We start from the raw sequence: 24,092 nt of genomic DNA on the forward strand, positions 1-24,092 counted from the left end.
TAGTTTTAGAAAAAATGATATATGAAGCTTTATTAATGAGAGAACAGATTGCTACTCCTGGTATGACGCAGGACGCGCATCTGCTGTTGAGCACACTGAAGTCTGCTCCCTAGGGTAATTATAGTAATAGGAAGACATTAATTGTCCAGATGAAATATGAGAGGTGTCATTAGGCGAGAAAAATACACGGTGAAAGCTCCAGTGAATGGATTTGATTCTCAACCATATACATTTGTCATCCTTAACTAATGATATATTTATGGTGTTGTGTAAATTGTTTGACATTTTGAGGAACAAAACAAACCATCCGGTTTCCTGACCACTTTATTTATGTAGCAGCAATATATGAAGAATAATGACATCCTGTCCATTTATTAATCCTCAGTGGATAGGGGCTGTTGTTGATGTCTTCTCTCAAATTCAATGAATATGAAAAGGATGTTTTGCAGGAATACAACACTCCTTTATGTCCAAGTAGAAGTTAGGAAACAGAATGGCAATATTAAATCTGGCTTTAAAAAAGTTTCTTGGAAACAAAACACTTTCGTGTATAAAAGCCATAACACGGCCTGTGAAAATAAAAGTCAGCTAAAAGTTTCTTTCAAACTGGGCTGTACCCGGTAAACTTCACTAGGTATAATAAGTGCCTGATGTAGAAGGTAGTACAAAAACCTGCATGTGGATAACAAAGCTTAGGTCCAGAATTAAAGGACCCATGTCAGGTCTCATAACGTGTTTCGCTCAAAATAGTCGTTTTACTTCACATCTCATGAACTATGTTTTTGCCTCTTCCAAAAGCGTTTAACGTCTGAATGACCTGCCGGTGTCACCACCATCACGCGTCGGACTGGGTTTTCAAAGACAAGAACGCCAAGATCACGAGCATAATTTCTCAGTAGTTCAAAGTCCACCTGTGAGAGGAACTGATTGTATAGGACACCTATTGGATAAAGGAATAAAAGAAATCAATTAAAGAAGGAAGGCAAAATTAAGTGACTCTAATCACATATTTGTTATTTTCCTTTGTATTTGTCCAATATAAAAGTTGAAAGTCTACAAATATTTTCACCAAAGGAATAATGATACGAGTTAGCGTGAAAAGCTCCCAAATCAAGTACAGTGGCCATTGTGTTTTCCTTCACATAATCCTTTAATCTCCTCACATTTTCTGAATAATTTGATATGCTATGAGGTTTGATATGACATAACTGGAGCCATGGCATGACCCATGAGGTTATTTAATACATAGCAGGTAAAAAAAGTATTGCATAAAACAGTCTAGAATATACATTCTCTGTGCTAGTCACAATTAAATAAAACCACAGACTCTGGTATATTCAGCCTCAATATTGTAATATATCTGATTTCATACCTAACTGATTATCACAGTGGTACCATAGACATTGCAACATTCAGCTGTGGCACTGTGATACATCTGTGATATATCTATACAATACAGCGATATAGCTGTAATTTAATAAATTTTAATTACATTTAATATTTAAATTTGTTAGTACTTTTCCTAATGTTTGAGTGCACCTTAATTCACTATATTGGAGCGATCGCCCCCCCCCCCCCCCCTAGCACAGTTTGTCCGACCTTTATCATCTCTCTCCTCTGCATCATTAAGTTCAGAGGAGAGAGATGATAATGGCTGGGCTGTGCTGTGATCGGAGCTCCCGTCTCCCAGTTAGGGGGATGTGTCAGTGACAGGCTGTCACCTGACCCGGGAGCCGGGGAGGAAGCAATCACAGCCAGCTCCTCACACCCTGTGATCAGCTGTGTGGTCTGTATAGACCACACGCTGATCACTGCTAAAAAAAAAACAAACACACAAAAACTTACCTCTGTCCAGAGACCGAAGATCGGGCTCCGGTGATGTCCTCCCTCCAGTCAGCTGGTCTACCGTCTCCTGCATTGTGACCCTGGTCAGCTGCTGCATTAAACAGCTGAATGGGTCAAAGTGCAGGATGGGATAGCAGCTAACCAAAGCCTGGAGGGAGAACATCACCGGAGCAGCGGAGGTAAGCGAAAGTAAAGGAGGGTATGGGGGGGGGGGGGGGGCCGAATTAATCATTAACTCGCCCCCCCTAATACAACAGTCTAGATCAGCCCCTGTACCTTATATCATCATATGTCTTGCAGTATTATATTGGATATCAGAAAGGGACTGCAAGGGAATCATGATCTCATTAAGATAGGGACAAATTCTAGAAGTGACATGGAATATTACTGATTATTGTAATTAGAAGAATAAAGTCATTCTCTACAGTTAACTCGGTGCATTGTGCTCTAGGTTGCAACAGAGAAAGCAACAGTTGCAATAAAGAAACATCTAGTGTAACAATATCAGATTAGTCTCAATACATCTGCGATTGCTACATTATATTGAGATTACTGAACAGCACATCAGCATCCCAACAAGGTAATAAGAAAGGAAAATCTCTAAAGTGAAGAAACACAATGTTGGCATAGTGTTGGAATAGCAAATAATATTTTTACATCTAAACAGCAAAAAATATTAAATATAAACTAGAAATTAAAAGTACAATAGCAGACAAACATATGTGGATGACCCCTTGTTTTTTTTAAACACATCTTTAGCTTTTCTTTACCCTTTGGGGGCGATTCAAATGATTTGCTGGTGGCTTTTTAAAAAATTTTTTTTAAAGACGCCCAACGGAGCGTTTCTGCTCACACCTTCAGGAGGGTGCGAGCAGAAATTTGTGAGAAAACCCCTGGTTAGGGCGCGCTAACCACAGTTAGCGTGCCCTAACCAGAACTAGACACGGGTTTAGTCATTTTACACGGCTAAACCCGGGGAGAAGACGGCGATAATTAGTGAGCGGCCAGAACAACTCATTTAAAAAAAACAATTGAATCGCCCCCTTTGATTTTTATTTTATTTCCCCTTGAGCATATACATTTATTTAACAATATTTGTTTTTTTATTAACATATATAAAAGTTATATTTTAAATACCACATCAGACAGTATCTTTGTGCACCAAAACAGACTGCTTTCTTCCAACTCTTTTGGATATTGTGTACATTGCAAACGGAGACCAGACATAAACAAGGGTGAGAAGGGCTCACTAGAGCTTACTGAAATTCTGTATTTATGATCCGATGCTTCTATATGTGCACTATGACAAGCACTAGAGGGAGACAGAAAGGGGCTGGTATCCACTATGGGCCTGTTACAGAGTTTGGATGCAATTGCATCCAAGATCGCAGGAGTAAAATGCATGCGCTAATAAACAACAATTGCGTACATATGCAAAGCTGCATAAATTACAAGATCATCCATAGTATATCATAGCTACATGGACATAGGAGTCAGATTTGCACAACCATAGATGTATGCGGATCATTTTCTAGATACCTCCAGAGCAAACTTTTATGTTCCGCAGTATGGCATAAGTCCAGCTGTGCCTCAGCCCCTATATCTGAGAAACATTTCATTCTCTACATCTTCTAGTGCAGGAAATCCTTATGACACTTGTAAGTTTTAACTTCAATACTAAAGACAATAAAACTCTCCTGACCTTCAGAAAAACGAAGGCGATCTCTCTCTAGCTCCCACAGACGAATCTGGTCAGTGATAGTTGGGGGAATGACTGGAGTCTGGAAAGAGTACAGAAAGTCAACATAGCTAAATAATGAACCTTAATCTCTTATACACTGCACCCCACTATATAATGATATTTTCTCTCCACTGGAGACAGTAGCCCCAACCAGCTTTTCTTCATCAAGAGGGGAAAAAAGTTATCAAAGATACTGGAAGAATCTATAAATGACCCCACACTGCCCTTAGTGTACCCCCCTCATGAAACAGTTTAACAGGGCTCCTGATAAGAACTGCAGAAAGATGCTTGGCAATCACATCTCATGGTTACATAGCTTGTAAGAAGAAAACGGATATCTTACCTGTTGCAACATCACTGGATGTGCTCTCGTCCGCAGGAAATGGATTATCTTTGGAGGGAAATCAAAAAGGAGAAAATAAAAGAAAAAGATAATATTTCATGCTTAATCACCTTGAAGCTAAGGCTAGAGGATCCGTTTTATCATTTGAAACTAGTATAGCGGACGGTGAAGTCTCCATTCTCCATTTTGTGAACTTCATGCAAAGTGAGTCGGGTTCTATGACCTGGACTGCTCTGTATGCTGCAGCTTAGCATCATGTTGTATCACTGACACTTCTGCTTGCTGATGTTAGGATGTGTAAGAGTCCAGCAACCAAAAAAAAAAAACACAGGGACATTCCCGTTTCATAAAATATAAACTATGACTAGACACGAGTGGGTTATGGACGGGCTTTACACATCTCTAGGCTGCAGCCTACAGGGCGGATCTGGTGCACCTTTGGGGAGGCACGGTCATCCATAGCTCCCAGAACCCTGAGGTTACACATCTCTAGGTTGCAGCCTACAGGGCAGATTTGGTGCACCTTTGGGGAGGCACGGTCATCCATAGCACCCAGAACCCAGAGGTAGTAGAAGCCAGGGCATCATTTCTCCATAATATTTTGGCGGAGGTAATATTCATCCTTTAAACGTATTCATGATTCAAGATTAAGGTGTTGTACATCGTGAGTATAGCAAGTAAATAAGAAAACACTAGAAAATAATATCTCCAATCATAATATAAAAGAACATTGTTTTCCGTGACCGTTAAAGAGACTGGACTGATAAAAGCAAATTATTCTCATTCATACATTTCTATAAATACTGACTGTAATATTACATTTATCTCAGGTGCTCTCTTACCTGCTCAGCAGTGATGCCATTGCCAATAGCTTGCTGTACACTCTCCCTAGTGACCTGCGCTACAACCAGATTGGGAAACCGATACAGCATCTCGGAGAAGAGGGCAATGAGGGCTATCTGCAGTTCTGAATCTGAGGGTTAAAAGTTATTGTATATCAACACTGTTAAATCATGGAAAATGGAAATGTTTAACCAGGACGCTCCTTACCAGCAAGCTGTAGAGGCAATCTTCAGAAATGAAGATACATTAAACAGTGGCCAGAAATAAAATAACGTGGCTAAGGAAAGTCTAGTTGCAGAAAACATACAAATAATGTAGGGTCATAATGCCTGAATTAAAATGTGCAACTAATTCAACAATAAAAGCAACGACTGACAAATACAGCGCACTAAGAATGCAATGTAAGCAAATATTCTTTACCACACAAATCTTTGTGATTTGCAGGGTGTGCGATTTATACTCTACAGACACCATTGCAGCTATAAAGTCATATGAATAAAAGACTATATATGGGGGATACGCAAACGGTTATCAAAGTTTCAGATTTGCATAGAAGGAAACAATCTGTTTTTAAGAGGTTTTCCAATTTTGTAACTTGTAGTTGTATTCTTATTGCCAGACAGCAGTGTAAAATAAAAGCAGTTGTCCACCTTTGATGGAGAGTATTACTCAGGTAGTGTTACCTCTTTAATGAATACCAGTGGCGTAACTAGGAAGGGGGGGGGGGGTGTTGGGCGGTCGGACCCGCAGTGCGAGGGGGAGGGGATGGGGGGGGTTACTGGGGTAGTTTGGGGGTGCCGTGAACCGCGGGTCCAGGTCAGTGGTTTCAGTAAGTGTAATGCAGAACAGTAAAACAAAAACACATCGCCACTGGGTAGCACACTCACTGACAGCGAGTGTACTACCCGGCGGTGGTATGTTTGATTTAGCAGCCAATGAGAGGTAGCCAGACTCTCATTGGCTTCTGCATCCAGGGCCGGAGCCGGGCTGGAACTCACTCATGAAGCTCCACCTTCCGGCTCCCACAGTGGGTGATTGAAGAGACGTCACGTCGTCTCTCCTATAGTGCCGAGCAGAAGGACAGAGGATCGGACTATGGCGGGGGCAGGAGCGGGGATTCAGGTAAGTGTTTTGTGTGTGTCTTTGTGTTATATATGTAAGGGGCAGTACTGGCCAGAGGGCACTGTATAAGTGGCACTGCATAATGTGCACTACAACAGGGGGCACTGCATAATGGGCCTGATTCAGTAAGGATCGCTATTGCGATCGCAGCTCCGTGATCGTACACAGTCTCACTGTGAAAATATGCTAATCCTAGTGCCATCGCAGCCCAACATAAGGACGCCCACTTTACCTTACACACACATCCGTAATACATAGCAAGTCTGCAAAACCATCGGAACATCGAGTAACATCGGAGCCTCATGCACACTTGCACAAGGTCTGACCTTACTCAGAAATTGCTAACCTCAGCGCACGCAGTGAAAGCCCAATCTGCGTATGGCATTGCAGTGGCTAATTTATGCACGCCCCTGTAACGGTGTTCAAATGCACTGGCACATCTGCGCTTCGCCAAACACATATCACAACTCCCAAATGGCACTTCCGGTCAATCACTCTGCGATGTGTCTGCGTAGTCACTGTGATCACAGTCCCGATAGCAGTGGAGTATTTGTGCACTGCGATGGATACGCAGAGCACAACAAACAACCGATTGCGTGCGTAATTGCAGTTGCGATCAGTAGTGAATCAGGCTCAATGTGCACTACAACAGGGAGAATTGCATAATGGGCACTACTACTGGGGACACTGCATAAGGGGCACTGATACTGGGGACATTGCATAAGGGGCACTACTGCAGTGGGCATTGCAAGAGGGGCACTACTACTGGGGGCATTAAGGTGCATATGTAATGGAAACGAATGTTCCCAGAGTGACGAGAAACGGTGGTGTGTGGGGGGGGGGACCACAATTTTTTAACTTGCCCTGGGCTCCAGATACCCTAGTTACGCCACCGATGAATACTCTCACATTTTGGAACCCACAGTATGTCTTCAGTCAAATTGCATATTTACGATATATACCAGTTGTGGACTCTTCCAGCTTCTGTGACGTTACTAACCTGTATATGCATATATCCTGTAGTTAGTTTCAACCACAATGAAACCCTGCTTATGACTGTCCGGGGTAGTCCCAGATATTCCAGATGCCAGATTTATGGCCAGCCGTGTAGGATAATAACGACGAGACTTTCTCTACAAATAATACAATGCATTCATTTTAAGGATAGGTTCAGACCTCACACATTAGGTAGAAGACTAAACTCTTTAATTGACAAATTTTATTTAATGTATTCTGAACAATATATATTAAAGTTTATTTTTTTTAATAAATATACAGTCAGGTGCATAAATATTGGGACATTGACCGAATTTTCATATTTTGGCTTCTATTCACCACCACAATGGCTCTGAAATGAAATAAATAAGATGTGCTTTAACTGCAGACTTTCAGATTTAATTTAAGGGTAATTACATCCAAATCAGGTGAACGGTGTAAGAATTACAACGGTTTCTATATGTGCCTCCCACTTTTTAAGGGGCCAAAAGTAATGGGACTATCAAGTCAAAAGCTATTTCATGGACAGGTGTGGGCTATTCCCTCGTTATTTCATTATCAATTAAGCAGGTATAAGGTCTGGAGTTGATTCTAGGTGTGACATTTGCATTTGGAATCCGTTGCTGTTGACTCTCAATATGAGATCCAAAGAGCTGTCACTATCAATGAAGCAAGCCATCATTAGGCTGAAAAATCAAAACAAACCCATCAGAGAGATAGCAAAAACATTAGGTGTGGCCAAATCAACTGTTTGGAACATTCTTAAAAAGAAAGAACGCACCGGAGAGCTCAGCAACACCAAAAGACCCGGAAAACCACGGAAAACAACTGTGGTGGATGACAGAAGAATTATTTCCCTGAAGAAAAACCCTTTCACAACAGTTGGCCAAATCAAGAATACTCTCTAAGAGGTAGGTGTATATGTATCAAAGTCAACAATCAAGAGAAGACTTCACAAGAGTGAATATAGAGGGTTGCTGCTATTTCCTATGTGGCTAAAGGACCTCTGTGACGTATCCACCACGTGACCGCTGCAGGAGGCTGGACCGCTCCTGCGTTACCATCCACTAGGGCATAGAGGGGGAATAAATATTTGTGGCGAGCGCAGCGAGCCACCATGCCCGAAGCGTGTCGAGCGGACACTTTTGGTCCCCCGTTAGCATCCCCGCCCCTCCCCCTTTCAGACAGGGTCACATGGGTGTGACATCACAGGTCCATCTGCCTTGTATAGTCTAGACCTAACCGAATATAGCGGGTTCGCCACAAGATGTAAACCATTGCTGAGCCACGAAAACAGGAAGACCAGATTAGAGTTTGCCAAACAACATCTAAAAATGCCTTTACAGTTCTGGAACATCATCCTATGGACAGATGAGAGAAAGATCAACTTGTACCAGAGTGATGGGAAGAGAAGAGTATGGAGAAGGAAAGGAACTGCTCATGATCCAAAACATACCACCTCATCAGTGAAGCATGGTGGTGGTAGTGTCATGACGTGGGCATGTATGGCTGCCAAAGGAACTGGTTCCCTTTTATTTATTGATGATGTGACTGCTGACAAAAGCAGCAGAATGAATTCTGAAGTGTTTTGGGCAATATTATATGCTCATATTCAGTCAAATGCTTCAGAACTCATTGGACGGCGCTTCACAGTGCAGATGGACAATGACCCAAAGCATACTGCAAAAGCAACCAAACAGTTTTTAAAGGCTAAAAAGTGGAATGTTATGCAATGGCCAAGTCAATTCCCTGACCTGAATCCGACTGAGCATGCATTTCACTTGATGAAAACAAAACTGAAGGGAAAATGCCCCAAGAACAAGCAGGAACTGAAGACATTTGCAGTAGAGGCCTGGCAGAGCATCACCAGGGATGAAACCCAGCGTCTGGTGATGTCTATGCGTTCCAGACTTCAGGCTGTAATTGCCTGCAAAGGATTTGCAACAAAGTATTAAAAAGTGAAAGTTAGATTTAGGATTGTTTAGTTTGTCCCATTACTTTTGGCCCCTTAAGAAGTGGGAGGCACATATAGAAACCGTTGTAATTCCCCACTGTATTAGCCCCACCATGTGTCACTTTATATGCAAATGTATATTAATATTAGCCCCCTCGTGACAAAAGATGTCCCCCCTCCCATTATTCCCCTCCCCCTGTGACATAGCCCCGCCCCCTCAGCTCATTACTGAGCACAGCACAGCAGATCTTGGAGCAGAGGGGCCGGATTATCAGGTCCCCCTGCTGCTGCTCACTGCACACGCACAGATCAGCATATTAGTGCTTGGTGGGTACTATGTTTGCATTCTGGGGCGTAATTCCTGAAGTGATGTCAGCGGTCACAGATTGTTACATCACTGCCAGGGTGGGAATTCAGGAGGAGGAAACCTGTTCTGAACATGTGCAGTACCGTATTTCCTTGTTACCAGCCCTGGGGATGCAGTGGATGGCTCGGCTGCATGGGAAACGGCCGTGCCAGGTAAAGCCCGCTTGACTGCGTTTGTATCCAATCTGACTGTGTCATGTAAGTGGATAAAGGAGAGGCTCCTGAACATTTTAAGGCCAATATTAAGGAGATCAGTTCTGTAACAAGTGGTCTAATAATGTACTGGACTGACTAACATAACATTCTTGTCTTTTGGACTTTAGATCATATGGTTACCATCCAAAACAATAGTTTTATAATCTGCACTTTTATGACCACCTGCTACACTGTAAGCACCTGTCCCAATTTCTGCAGCCCTTCATCTCTAAAAATAGTACAAATTTATGTTAAAACTGATACGGTGGTAAACAAGAGCACTGCAAAAAGATGGTCATTGTGACCAGAATGTGATTGAAAAGGATCCAATTTTTGGGTTGTGACCCATAGAACTTGTTTTACGAGTCTATTTTAACTTAAATGCTAGTTTGATTTTTAGTGTGAACACGTTCATATATACCTGGCGCGGTGTAAAATCCTAAAATAAGATTTACACAAAGGCGAATAAGCATTTCTCACCTAATGCTGATCACAAATATACCCACACAAATATCTGTTTTATTCCACTTATTTCATATGCTTGAAATGGTGACCTGGGGCTTTTGGAGAACAGTTATTATCAACATCAACGGTCTTTTTGTTTTGCTTACATATATGGCATTATTATTCCCACACAGCTAGTACCATGTATAATATGGGTAAAACTGAGCAGGAGCATATTTATTTTCTGGTTTTGTAAACTATACAACGTAGACCTTCAGCAATATATTCACTTTTACATGCAATGAGGCCATAAATCTTCCTTACCTTTCTCTGAAACACTAGCCCGAACTCACGCAGGTGTTGTAGGAAGGTCAGCAATGAATCGCTCATCCCCTCCACAGAGTAATCCTTTTAGAGAAGACAGAGAGAGTGTGGACACTTTACAATGGTCATTATATAAGGACATCTGCAAAATTCTCGCTCAGGGAAATAATCCCTTCTTTCATCTTGGTTTACCTTTCCCAATGTAGAAAAACTCAGCTGGAACATGAAGGAAAGTATTTCTACCAGAATCATCCCCCGGGTCTATGCAGGTAAAACAAGAAAACAATGATGTTAAAGGGGAGAATGCAGGTACAGCAATTAGTGCTCATTAGAGAGCTGCAATTTGTGAACAAAGTTTTACTCCATAAAATGAAATCCTGTAAAGTATGTATTACCTGTCCACAGCCTGGACCTTCTACTACTATTGCTTGGCTGCAGTGGGTCATTTAAGGAGGATGTGTCCACTAATGGCAAAATTAGTTGTTTGCTTTCTATAGGATCCCAACGTGGAAGTTTAACTTCCCCATTGGGGGCAAAGCAATAATGTTTGTTTTATGGATTATGGGCCTGATTCAGAGATGCATGCAAACTCATGGTTTACGTACATCTCCAAAGGCACGGGGACGGGGAGGGGGTGTTTGCTGCTCATGTGCAGGACCTGCTCTGCTCATGTGCAGAACTGGTCCCGCAATATCACTGATAGATAGGCTTCTGGGGGGCCGTTGCTGGGCAACGTTCCCGCAAATGGGGGCATGTCGTCTTCTGGGACTGCCAAGGCCAATTTCTGTTGATCCAATCTTCAGACATCGGTTCTGAGATGCTGGCTGGATGAGTCTTTTTCCTTTAGACGCCTCCTGCAGCATCAGCAAATATACACATAGCAGCTGCATAAACTGCAGATATTTCCAGTGTCTTTTCTTGAACGCTAGGAAGTTTTAGTATTAATATGAAGGGTACTGTTAGGGGGATATAGATATAGGATAGATAGATAGATAGATAGATAGATAGATAGATAATCTTATGTACCAGGTGGAAATGTTCTGTAAAGCTCTGCTTAAGCATAAATACATCTACAGTCTGTGCAAGATTTGGAAACCATTACATAGGCTGGTACTCGCCTCAGCGGACTTGAGATACTGAAGCATAAAGTACCAGAGCTGAGATGCTGTGTCCAGAAGTAGAAACTGAAATCCAGCAGAAGAAATGCTCGGGGCGTCTCCAGCTTCACTACAGGATGAACATACAAATATAAAAATGATTAAAAAGAAAAGAAGCTTTAAAAAACAACAAACAAAAAAAAAAACATTCCGTACGCCCCAGATCAGAGCGCTACAATTATTTTTTATTGCATTCAATTAAGACAGTGCATCTAATGAATAAATATAAAAATATTGGCATGTAGCTAAGATAATGTAACCAATTGTACCAATAATTATATATTTATCTGTATTGAAAGTGGACTATTAAAACCCCCCCCATAGTTTTGCTCACTTGTATTATTAAAAGAATTACCCACCTTTCTACAACCAGGCTTCCTCTTTAGTAGCGGGCACCCAATGTAGCACGCAGGCCCTGGAACCCTCACTAGTAACACATAACAGCTGCTGGGCAGCAATGTTTCATGGTAGTGAGGGAAGGAGGGTGTAAAGCTGCAGGCGGGAGAGGTCTGTTTTGGAAGCAGCATCTGATGTCTCAGTAGTCAAAGCCACTAAATTATATTATATTCACCTCCAAAGACTGAAGTAGCAGTATAGCTCCAGCCCACAAATGCTACTACTGAACTACTGTAACAGTGATGCAGTATAAGGCTGCTATTAATTCAAATGTAAGAGTTGCAGGGCAGGCATCACTATCGAAGTACGATACTGGTGGCAATTACATTTAGTTAAAATGCTAGATATTTAAATTGAAAATAAAAAGTAGCTTTAATAAGGAAAGGGTCTTGTCAACTGCGCTACATTTATATACTCACCTATGCTTTGAAATGAACAAAAATACAAAACTGGTAATCTAATAATGATGCAGTTACACCATGTCACAGAGAGGTTTGCATATTTGTTTCCTTGAAAAGAAATTCTAAATTCTTATTATAAAATCTCTGATTACATACAGTGCATCCGGAAAGTATTCACATCACTTCACTTTTTCCACATTTTGTTATGTTATAGCCTTATTCACAAAATGAAATAAATTTTTGTCCTCAAAATTCTACACATAACACCCCATAATGACAACGTGTAAATAGTTTTTTTATTAAATTTGCAAAAATCTCAAAAAAAAACAACCTAAGAAATCACATGTACATAAGTATTCATAGCCTTTGCCATGAAGCTCAAAATTGAGCACAGCTGTATCCGGTTTCCACTGATCATCCTTGAGATGTTCTTACAGCTTAATTGGAGTCTACCTGTGGTAAATTCAGTTGATTGGACATGATTTTGACAGGCATACACCTGTCTATATAAGGTCCCACACTTGACAGTGCATGTCAGAGAACAAACCAAGCATGAAATCCAAGGAATTGTCTGTAGACCTCTGAGACAGGATTGTCTCGAGGCACAAATCTGGGGAAAGATACAGAAAAATATCTGCTGCTTTGAAGGTCCCAATGAGCACAGTGGCCTCCATCATCCGTAAATGGAAGAAGTTCGGAACCACCTGCACTCTTCCTAGAGTTGGCCGGCCATCTAAGCTGAGCGATCGTGGGAGAAGGGCCCTAGTCATGGAGGTGACCAAGAACCCGATAGTCACTCTGTCAGAGCTACACCATTCCTCTGTGGAGAGAGGAGAACCTTCCAGAAGGACAACCATCTCTGCAGCAATCCACCAATCAGGCCTGTGTGGTAGAGTGGCCAGACGGAAGCCACTCTTAGTAAAAAGCACATGGCAGCTCGCCTGGAGTTTGCTAAAATGAAGGACTCTCAGACCATGAGAAACAAAAGATTGAACTCTTTGGCGTCAATGCCAGCATTATGTTTGGAGAAAACCAGGCACTGCTCATCACCAGGCCAATACCATCCCTACAGTGAAGCATGGTGGTGGCAGCATCATGCTGTGGGGATATTTTTCAGTGGCAGGAACTGGAAGACTAGTCAGTATAGAGGAAAAGATGAATGCGGCAATGTACAGAGACATCCTGGATGAAAACCTGCTCCAGAGCTCTCTTGACCTCAGACTGGGTCGACGGTTAATCTTTCAGCAGGACAACGACCCTAAACACACAGCCAAGATATCAAAGGAGTATCACAACTCTGTGAATTTCCTTGAGTGGCCCAGCCAGAGCCCAGACTTGAATCCGATTGAACATCTCTGGAGAGATCTGAAAATGGCTGTGCAACTACGCTTCCCATCCAACCTGATGGAGCTTGATAGGTGCTGCAAAGAGGAATGGGCGAAACTGCCCATAAATAGGTGTGCCAAGCTTGTGGAATCATATTCAAAAAGACTTGAGGCTGTTATTGATGCCACAGGTGCATCAACAAAGTATTGAGCAAAGGTTGTGAATACTTATGTACATGTGAATACTTTTTTTTTCATTAAATTTGCAAAAATCTCAAAAAAACGTTTTACACGTTGTCATTATGGGGTATTGTGTGTAGAATTTGAGGACAACAATGAATTTATTCCATTTTGGAATAAGGCTGTAACATAACAAAATGTGGAAAAAGTGAAGCGCTGTGAATACTTTCCGGATGCACTGTAGCTCAGCAAAAACAGAATCAGTCGTTTTATATTTCATCCTGCCTATCAATTATCGCCATTATCTGTGCCGCATCAGCCGGCCCAATAACATCCTTAGCGTCTCCCAATCATCACGGGCAGCAGCGTCTCCTCATCCAATTGCAGCCTCCTTCCTTCCCGTCCTTCGCTCCCTGCCCGCCAGCGTTCCACTCCACTATCCAGGCTCAACATCGTGCATCCTCCTTGGCTGCAGCAACAGTGTTGTCGATGGTGCCGGGCTCCTCCAGCAGCCTGCGTTCCATCCCAAACTCCTTCAACCAGCTCTCTACATGCAGGAGGCCAGGAATGTGGACACTGCGCAGGACAGGAGGGAGCTGGAGGCGGATAACAGTGGCCCGGCCGGGGGGCTCCTACCTAAAGGAAGGAGGTAACCGCTGTTCCAACTGCTATCTACCGTTACTCCTTCCCCACACCCAGGACTGCCTGCTCCTAACCCCCTCCGTGCCCCCCCCCCCCGGTACTGTGCCAGCTGCTATCTACCCTCGCCCCCTCTGTACTGCCTGCCCCTAACCCCCTCCTTGCCAGCTGCTATGTACCCATGCCCCCTCCCTACCCCTAACATTGACTGTTTAGCCCCCTCCTTGCCCCCCAACACTGTCGCACTTGCCCCCAGAACTGCCTGGCCTTAACCACCTCTCTACCACAAATACTACCTGCCCCCAGCACTTTTCCCACTGCTGCCTAGGTGATGGGACCCAGAAACAGTGGAGTAGAACCCCAATATTTTAAAGTGAGGGGTCCCTGGGACCCACAAGTTTTTTGCTCAGAATGATCACTGGCGCTATACAAATCTTTACACTCCATATTTGCTTTAAGATATTAATATTTTGTCATTGTGATCCTTCGGGCCTTGTTGTGGGCTAATGTCTTACATACTGTACTATTAAGTGCACACTGGGTAATGTATGATACTTATCTGCTCACATTTCATACTGCTTTCTCTATTTTATGTGTTGTTTGAAAACAAAAATGACAACATTGAAATGCTTCACTATAGTCAGCTACACAGCATGGAACCAATATTAAGCCTATAAATTCACTAGAACTGCAACATAAGCACAGTACATTATTACAGATACTTTAGTGCAGTAGATTATTATGTATTAGAAAATGGAGATTTACCTTTTCATAAGACCAGCTTGAATAAGGAGCTGTGCCAAATCCTGACTAACCGTAGCACTTGGTGACCCAACCATAAACTGCAGAATAACCTAGAAATGAGAGGACTGAGAAGTTAATCATTTAGGAATACATTCACTTCCAAATGTTATGGGGCTTATGTCATAGGGTGCGATCTGGTGCCACTGCGGGAACTCCTGAGAGTCTTCCCATATATTTAAAGCTGCAATCATTTTACAGGCAAAACCAATTACTCTCTCCAGCCTATAATCCTCGCCTCAGAAACACTGCCAGAATATGCCCTCTCCTCTCTCACCCCTTGACTACTGCCTCCTCCTGCAATCTGGCATTCCCCTCACCCATTAATTCCTTCTTCAGTGATTAAGCACAATGGTGTCTATTTACTAAGCAGTGTTAGGCGACAAAGTGAAAAGTGATAAGGTGCCAGCCAATCAGCTCCCAACTGTCATTTTTCAAACACAGCCTGTGAGATGGCAGTTAGGAGCTGATTGGCTGGCACCTTATCACTTTTCACTCTGTCTCCTAACACTGCTTAGTAAATAGACCCCTAAGCAAGTTATTTTTCTGTATCACCACTCCACATCTGCTGCACCACTTTGTAGAGTCCTACTCTTGCTCCCCATGTCATTCTGTGTCCAATTAGAATGACTCATTGTAGCTTACAAAGGCCCTCATTCAGAGCCGTACGCTCTGAGCAGAGCGCACGCTCTGAATGAGGGCCGGGCTCCATTTTCATGGAGCGTCCTCCTGGACGCTCGTATAGCTGTGGGTCACCACCCACAGGCTATACGAGCGTGCATTGTGATGGCCGCGATGGTCGAGACCATCGCGACCATCGAAATTGCGAGTCGGAGCCCGCGGTTGAGGTTTTCAACCGCAAGCTCCGGAGTGATTTTGGCTCTATCAGAGCCAAAATCACTCCCACTGACATCACTAGTGATGTCAGTGGGCCGGCTTCTGACGGGAGGCGTTCCCGTGGGAACGCCCCCGTCAGGGAGGCACGCCCCCGGCACGCCCACCAAAGGGGGCGTGCTGTCAATCAACATTGACAGGACGCCCCCTTTGATCGGACACAACGAGCGAAGGACTTTCCTTCGCTCGTCGCGTCTGGCGCATGCGCATGACGGAGCTCCCTCCGTCGTGCGCATGCTCAGTCCATAACATCGACCCACTTGCGAGCGGACAGCCGCTCGCGAGTGGGTCTGAATCAGGCCCAAAGTCCTCAACAACACCCAATTCTCACTCTTACACCTACCGCCCAAAAGACTTCTACAGTGCTGCTACTTACTTACAAAGTTCCCTATCACACACATTGCTCTTTGAAAACCCATCTATATACTGCAGCTTACCCTACATCGACATCTACTACCCCCAATAATGCACCCTCACAGCTGCCTTCATCTTCACTCTGTGCCATAATCCAATGTCTTTTTTTCAGCCGTTTCATCATGATCAGCTGTCACGTGAGCAGGGCCCTTCCTACCCGAAGTTTTCTTGTCCGTATTTATTTGTTCTACCTTGCATGTCTTTCAAACTAACATTAACAGTGTAAAATATTTACAATTTATTGACATATAAATACCATAAAAAATCCCCACCAGACAGGGTTACTGCATACCACAGACGGCATATGTTCAGTCATAAAGAGATGATAGTTGAGAGTTCCCGCTTATATCACCTTCCTCCAGCAATCCCTCACATGGTCCTAAGGTACAGCAGAATCCTCTACTTCACCTACACGTTTCAGATGTATATCCTTCCTCAAGGTGTCTTGTTTTCATGTCTGCATTTATTTATGCTACCTTGCATGTCCCTGTTTTACATATATCATGTTTTTCTTTACTGAGTGGTGCTATGAATATATTGTGGCACCTTACACATAATAAAAATAATAGGGGAGATTTATCAAATCTTGCAGAGAGATTAAGTGGAGAAGTTGCCCATACCAACCAGAGAGCTTCTAACTGTCATTTTACAGGCTGTGCTAGAACAGTGACAGTTAGAAGCTGATTGGTTGCTATGAGCAACTCCTCTACTTTATCTCTCTTGACAAATCTCCCCCACAATATTTGTATGGTGTAAATGTGCTTTCAGTGTGTAGTAGGGAAAATGTATCAGGAAGAGTGAATGATAGTAAAAGCACATCTGGTGCTTCTGTCACGTTAGTGTGTGCATGATGCTTGGAGGTGCATACACACGTAGCTTTTTTTGAACGATTTCTCGATAACGACATCATCGTTAAATTGTTCAGTTTATGAGTTATAACGAAGATGCGCACTCCCGTTTGAAATGGACGATGAACGATAACTACAGACTGTCCAACACGACGATTTTCATTAAGGGAAGGAACATTATTCGTTCATCGTTCAAAAAATTGTTCATTACATTTCAAAAATCGTTCACTTTTTCAAGGGAAAATCTGACGGAAAATCGTTGGTCACAAAATCGTTACGTGTGTATGCACCTTTATCCTCCACTACAAACTAATAATTGAGACCCTTGTGAATTAAATTTAGACACAAAACTGCAGTATAAGTTGCTTACATTTTTTTCTTAAACCCTCTCCTTCAAGCAACAAATAGTGTTGGAAGTGTAGTGTATCCAGACTCCCCAGTGGTTTGCGAGCTGCTCTCCCCTCCCAGCTCTTGTAATGATCTTTCAGGTAAAGCATCCTGGAGAAGTCTGAATGATAGCAGCAATTCACATGCGTTAGAGAGAGGAAAACTGACAAACTCCAGCTCTCTAGCCCAGATTACTGTAGAACCTATCACCTCACCTCCCATCTGCTCTCTGCATATTTATCCAAAGAAGGTACATCCTTTCCATGTTTGTCAGGACCAAGTAGACTGCCATCATCTGCCCAGGCTTTTCCTCTACAGGGGACAACATTTGGAGAAAAACAAATAAAATAAAAAAAATAATTATACAATGTAGAAATCAAACCTAAGTTAAAAAAAAAAAAAAAAAAAAAAAACTGCACAAAAAAATAAATAACATCAGTCTAAAAAAAAAAAGAACATTACAAAATACTTTATATTCTAGAAACTCAGAAAATATGAATTACCATTTTCTGGCTAGACTATTTCTTAGATGGTAATTTATTTACAAACTATGGGCATGATTCACAATGGATCGCAACTGCTAAAGCGTACGCAGACGGTCGATTGTTGCATACTGCGCATGCATCGCATTGTGCGCGCACGAACACCTCCCTGTGATCGGGACTGCAATCGCAGTGAGTACGCTGACCCACAGCAGAGTGACAGGAAGTACCGTTTGAGGGTGGTGACAGGAGGAGGGTGTGTGTGTGGGGGGGGGGGTTTGCGTGGGAGAGACGCAGGAGTGCCAGTGCATTTGAACGCCATTGCAGGGGCGTGCATAAATTAGCCACTGCGATGGCATACACAGCCTGAGCTCTGACTGCGTGCAACGAGGTTAGCAATTTATAGGTACGGTCAGGGCTGCTGTAATTCTGTGTGAGGGGTCGATGGTACTCGATGGTTCCGATGTTTGAGGAGGTTTGCAAGGTATTACAGATGTGAGAGAGGGGAAGTGGGAGTCTGCATGTTGTCCGTGCGAGCGCTTTGCGATTGCAAGCATTAGCATACGTTCACAGCAGATCTGCGTGCGCTATCGCATCAGCGATCCTTTCTAAATCAGGCCCTATATTAGTAATGTCAGTCCTATGACATGTATATATCTGTAAACTAAAAAGGTCTGTAACAAATAATGGATTGTTTATTCATTTAAACACAAATACGTTTACAAAAGACTGGATTATATAGCTCAGTAACAACTATATGTAAATAGAATATCACAGTAATTGTACCTTAGTACTTGATCCTGCCTATTTGGTTTATACAGTAACTGTTATGGCAGGCTCTGCTATAGCGACAGCCGAGCGGCACCAAACATTGGAACACAGCTAAATAGAGAGGGGCCGCTGCTAAAATGGTAGTATTGGTGATGCAGAGTATTTATGAGAAATTATAGAAAAAGTGGAAAACAAAGTTATAAAGAAAACTAGTCCCTGCCACTATCTCATGGAACAATAATGACAAATATTTACAAAAGTTCCTATTTTCATTTAACAGACCGTTATTTCCGCTTTAGAGACTCCTATTTGGAAATGATAGACTCACTTCTACAGCAGAAAATAAAAAATAGTGGAGTACAGAGAAGAAAGCAATTTATATCTTTACAAATGAACCGTTGGCCTCTTATATGGACTGCAAGAAAGCGGTGTACTACAGGGTACCCCAAATAAGACATATTACCAGCACGAGCTGTTCACACTTATGTTCCACTTCTTCCAGGAAAGGAGAGCTATCCTAACCAGCAGAGGGCAGGCATTACCGCACAACCCTGAAGTCACTACCCCGTACTTCAGCTATGTAAATACTATTCATCAGAACAACCAGAAAGGTCATTAGGAAAATTACTGCTGGTTGGGTGACCCACAGGTGCTCCTTGTGACCGACCACATATTAAATTAGTGTTGTTAATAATGGGATCATTTTAGACTGCATTGCCATAACCTCTAATTAATTCACCAGTTTACTTTAACTCATACATTAAAAGAACAATTTGAAGAGAAATAGAAAATCAGGATTTCTCTTGACCTCATATCTCTGTATAGAAACAAAACTTTTCAGTAATATAGCAATATAATACAATTAATAGAGAACCAAATTAAAATGTTGTTCTTACCCTCCAAGCAGGGCAATTCTCAGATTTTCTCTGAAAATTGGATTTAGAATGAGCCCCTGCAGTCCTCCAGGCAGCTGTTGTGTGTGCCATAGCCGCAACCCAGACAGGATCTGTGTGTTCTCTTCATGTTCCCTGGTACAGTCAAACAAACAAAGCTTTACAAAATCACTGGACCAGAAACAATTCGGACACTCCTTAAAACACATTTCCTCCAAAAAGCTTTGCAAACTGATAAGACAATTCTTAATTTCTAAAGCTGGGTACACACTAGGTTGACCCGACGATTGGTAAGTGTACGCACACTTACCAATCGTCTGCCCGATGTGCCGGGCTAGACAGCTCAAGTGGGCGGACATTTAAATTGCCCGCCCAGTTGAGCTGGCAATCACTGCTGGGTCCCTGCAGCATGTGTACGAGCGATCTTTGTGACCACCAGCAGATAACCGATATATATTTCAGATATATCGGTCAGTTGCAGTGCTGTACAGCAGATCGGATATGTCTGTGAATGACGTCACGGGTGTGTACGTCATTATGCTGTACACACCCAGCCATGCACTATAGATATTTATCGCCCGTTCAATGGAACAGGCGTTATATCCATCAGTGTGTATCCAGCTTAAGAAACCACCCTGCAAGTTAAGTATGCCATGCCTTCGGTAGTAGTGATACGGCAGAATTCTACCCGGAAAAAATGAAGAACAAATGGAAGAAATATGGTTATACAAAATGATATATAAATGTCTTGGAAAAAAAAAAAGTGTTCAGCTCCTAAAAAAACTTTGTTACCACAGATTAGCCTTTATGAGATGGTCTCAAGTAAAAAGTTGGGACTAAATGAAAATAAATCGGTGACAGTCAAATATATATTCCCGTTCTATAAAAAAGCAAATTACACAGTTGGGGGCTGTATACTTTTTAAAGCACCGTTAAGTACTTAAAAGAGACTAACTATATAAAAAGAGCCCCATATTTATAAAAAACAATAGTTATATATCCAATCACAAACAATGTTATATGCCACTGCATTACAGCTTAATACCCCTTTTACACCAAAATCCCAGGTCCGAACACTGTTCCAACTTGGGACAGACCCTGTTCACATTGTGCCTCTGACCTGGGTTATCCCGGGGTCAGCCAGTTTAAACTGCACACGGTTGCAGTATTAGCCTTTCTGGCGGCGTTTGGAGATTACATCATCCCCAATCGACGGTGAGCCGGCTGTTCCTATGTTGTAAACCTGCCCCGTAACCCGGCTCCCTCCCGTGTCCAACCCTGCTCGTTACCCAGGTTGGATTGCCAGATAACTGGACACGGTTATTTTCCAGGGACCTGTTTACACTGAGCACCAACCTGGGTTGACATGGCAATAACCTAAGTTATTTGGTCAGTGGAAAAGAGATATAAATGATTACTCTAGGTCTGACTGGGTTAGAAAACAAATCCACCATAGGTTCATTTAAAAATAAATGTAACATTTAGATACAGCCCAAAACTCACATATATCTACAAAATTTGTTTGGGAAAAAAGAATGATGCTGGTATTACACTGCAGTAAGGTACATGATGGCAAAAGAAAGACTGTTGCTAAAGAGAAGAATCTACTGCAGATGACTTGGCAAAGATAACAGCAGGTATTTAGTTCCCATAATTACCACTAACAATCCCTTTAAGTAATTAATTTTAACCAAAGGAGCAATTCTATATTTTGTGAAAATTCCCTTTATCTCATGAACTGTCCCCTCGTATTGCCTCTTTAGGTCTGTTTTAGATGTCAATACGTGGTTTGTACACTGCTACAGAATATGGTTTTGCCATTTAAACAAATTGAATGAATAAGAACATTTTAAAGCTTACTTCTTAGTAGGGACATTGCAGGATGGTTTACCAGGAGAAACAAAATAGTAATAAATGACAAACACATTATGATACTATGACATCACATTTTCCATTTCATATTACACTTATCGAGGCCGATTACATTCTGAGTGATTGCAAAGTGTAGTTGCGCACATCACTGGGAATTACGGCAGCTCAACATTGCTGATTTTCTAGCTCAGTCCCACGGGGGGCCGCTAAAAGCAATCTGACGGCACTTCACTAACAGGGTTCAGAACTGAATCGGTCCTTAAAAATGTAACAGAAACATTATCATTTTTATAGGTTTCAGTCATTTGTCTTCTTCAATTTACATGAACTTACTTGTGGTTTTCCTTCTTTACCCACAATGCAACAGCTGCTTGGGGTAAAGGCTGCTCGAGAAAGAGCATACGCATGACATAATTCTTGGCAAGGCATGGTAGTTCCCTGGGAAAGATTTAAAGAAGAAACAATGAAGGATACATACAAAGTAAAGACACAAGAGTCATCAGCCAACCTAAAGATCCCTTCTTTATTAACAACCATATTTGCAGCTAACAACTCAACACATTAAAATCACTTTAAAAACATGGCTAAGCATTTAGAAGCACATTTATTGCTGCTTCAACAGCTGGTTTATCTACCCTCAGCGCACAAATGGCAAGGTGCACAGTATATTGTATGGCAAGACGGAACCATGTTATTCATAGGAGACACCACACTGACCAGCAGCTGGGCAGTAACCATTACTGTAACTCAGGTAATGACATTGGTCATCTGCCGGTCTACCAAATTCAGTCAACTTTTAACATTTACAGCAGAGGGTGCATAGTTCCTTCTGTGATATAAGTCTTCCTCATAATGAAGCTAATATAAACCTGGTAATAGACTTCCATAACATTTGCCCTAGCCTGACCTTAGGTAGTTCACACCATACAAGGTTTTACAAATTTACTTGTGATTTGTCCTATAAGTCCATAAAAGAAAGCATACACATTTGTAAAAGGGCACATCCACTAGCAGACTGTAAAACTGTAGGACATTGTAATCGTGCAGTCGGTACACAGTCTGTGCTGTGCCTACACTGAACGATCAGTCGTTACACAGTCTGTGCTGTGCCTACACTGAACGATCAGTCGTTACACAGTCTGTGCTGTGCCTACACTGAACGATCATTCGTTCAGTGCAGGCACCCTCCCTCCCTCCCTCATCCCCGAACATGGCCAATCTGTCGATATCGCAGATTGACCAGCATGTTCGGGCAATGATATAGGTCAAAAACGACCAGCGGGCGTGCGTATCGCTGGTTGTTTTCAACATTTTAATGAACTATATCGTTATCGTTCATTTTAATTCAGTAGTGGATGTGCGCCTTAAAGGAATGCCCATATTTACTCACCTAAATACGGCCAAACACGTAGCTGGGTGGTTGTACAGTCTGTCCAGGACGCCCGGGCTAAGTTCTTGCAGAAACTCATGCAGATTCTTGCACTTCAGGTGTACCCGCTGAAGCTTCATCCTGACCATATACATGGGCACAATTGGTTAAAATAAAACAGACACTCCTGTAAGATGAGGACACCTCATACATTATTTAACACACTGTATACAAATCCATTAACAGTCAAATCTAGCCCAGTTATATGCACAAATCAAAGCAGAATTGCCAGGGAAATTATTAAACACATTTTCAACATTTGTATTTCTCCTTGTACTGTATATACAATATCTGCATCACATTAAGTTTCGATATTATAAAGTAAAATGAATATAGCACATATAAAATGCACTCTGTACTTATATAATCTCCACTCTCCCTTCATTATTAATATTTAGTTTTAGACTAAAATTTGTGCTTCTAAAATATCCTGCTACTTAATAGAGTACTGTACATCAGCTATCAGTGTGTGACACATCTGCACCCCATGAGACACAGTGCAGATGTCTCTCGGTCTCCATAATCATGTACAAAGCTACTAAATACCCAGCCAGTGACACCCGAGGGCGTGCAGCTTACGGTCACACCATGTACGGACAGGGGAATTAGCTCTATGGGTCACCGGTGCTGTACGGATTCCGTACAGGCTGCTGCACACAAACAGGAAGTAGAGCAAAGCCATCAACTACAGGCAGCTCCTCCCACTTCCCAACGCACAGCCAGTCACAGGGCTATCTGACAGCCACCAATTGCAGAACAGCTATTTTACGTAACGTAGTACCGTCAGTGTCAATCTCGCACAGCGAGGAAATTCAGCACTGGTGCTGCAGTGTGTGTGTATGTGTGGAGCGGTGCTGCCATCCTGTGGCGCAGTAGAGGGTAGACAGGCGGTGCCGTTGATTCCATTATTACATTATACATGGCAGCCGTTCGTTTGCTCAGATGCTGTAATTGTGGAACTAAATAGTCAATTTCCCGGGGGAGTCTTAGGTTTTAAAGATAAGTAACGGGAATAATTCATCGCCCGAAT

General features: G+C 42.4%; 1 protein-coding gene across 3 annotated transcripts; it reads right to left on the minus strand.

The window, feature by feature from the left end:
* GTF2H4 (general transcription factor IIH subunit 4) lies at positions 1-23,775 on the minus strand. 3 transcript variants are annotated; one of them, XM_088465958.1, is made up of 14 exons: positions 23,661-23,775; positions 23,024-23,143; positions 21,967-22,071; positions 19,765-19,896; positions 17,831-17,927; positions 15,037-15,125; positions 11,292-11,400; positions 10,366-10,434; positions 10,174-10,257; positions 6,895-7,027; positions 4,772-4,902; positions 3,930-3,977; positions 3,548-3,626; positions 1-940 (listed from the first exon to the last, which is right to left on the minus strand). In XM_088465958.1, exons 2-14 carry the CDS (start codon positions 23,140-23,142, stop codon positions 768-770), a joined length of 1,368 nt encoding a protein of 455 aa, XP_088322084.1. In that variant the 5' UTR covers position 23,143; positions 23,661-23,775; the 3' UTR covers positions 1-767. The 3 variants fall into 3 exon arrangements, with proteins under 3 accessions (XP_088322084.1, XP_088322083.1, XP_088322082.1); XM_088465957.1 differs by having other exon boundaries at positions 23,642-23,775; XM_088465956.1 differs by having other exon boundaries at positions 23,609-23,775.
* Positions 23,776-24,092: the final 317 nt, after the last annotated feature.

Source organism: Taudactylus pleione, unplaced genomic scaffold (assembly GCF_031769625.1).
Source record: "Taudactylus pleione unplaced genomic scaffold, aTauple2 ptg000065l, whole genome shotgun sequence".
Lineage (NCBI taxonomy): Eukaryota > Metazoa > Chordata > Amphibia > Anura > Myobatrachidae > Taudactylus > Taudactylus pleione.

Coding starts and splice junctions, on each gene's coding strand:
- GTF2H4 (XM_088465958.1), bottom strand. CDS start 23,142: ATGAAGCTTCAGCGGGTACACCTGAAGTGCAAGAATCTGCATGAGTTT. Junction 17,928..19,764: donor AGAATTGCCCTGCTTGGAGG/GTAAGAACAACA, acceptor TGTCCCCTGTAG/AGGAAAAGCCTGGGCAGATG. Junction 7,028..10,173: donor GGCTAGTGTTTCAGAGAAAG/GTAAGGAAGATT, acceptor TATTATTTGTAG/AGAAAGTCTCGTCGTTATTA.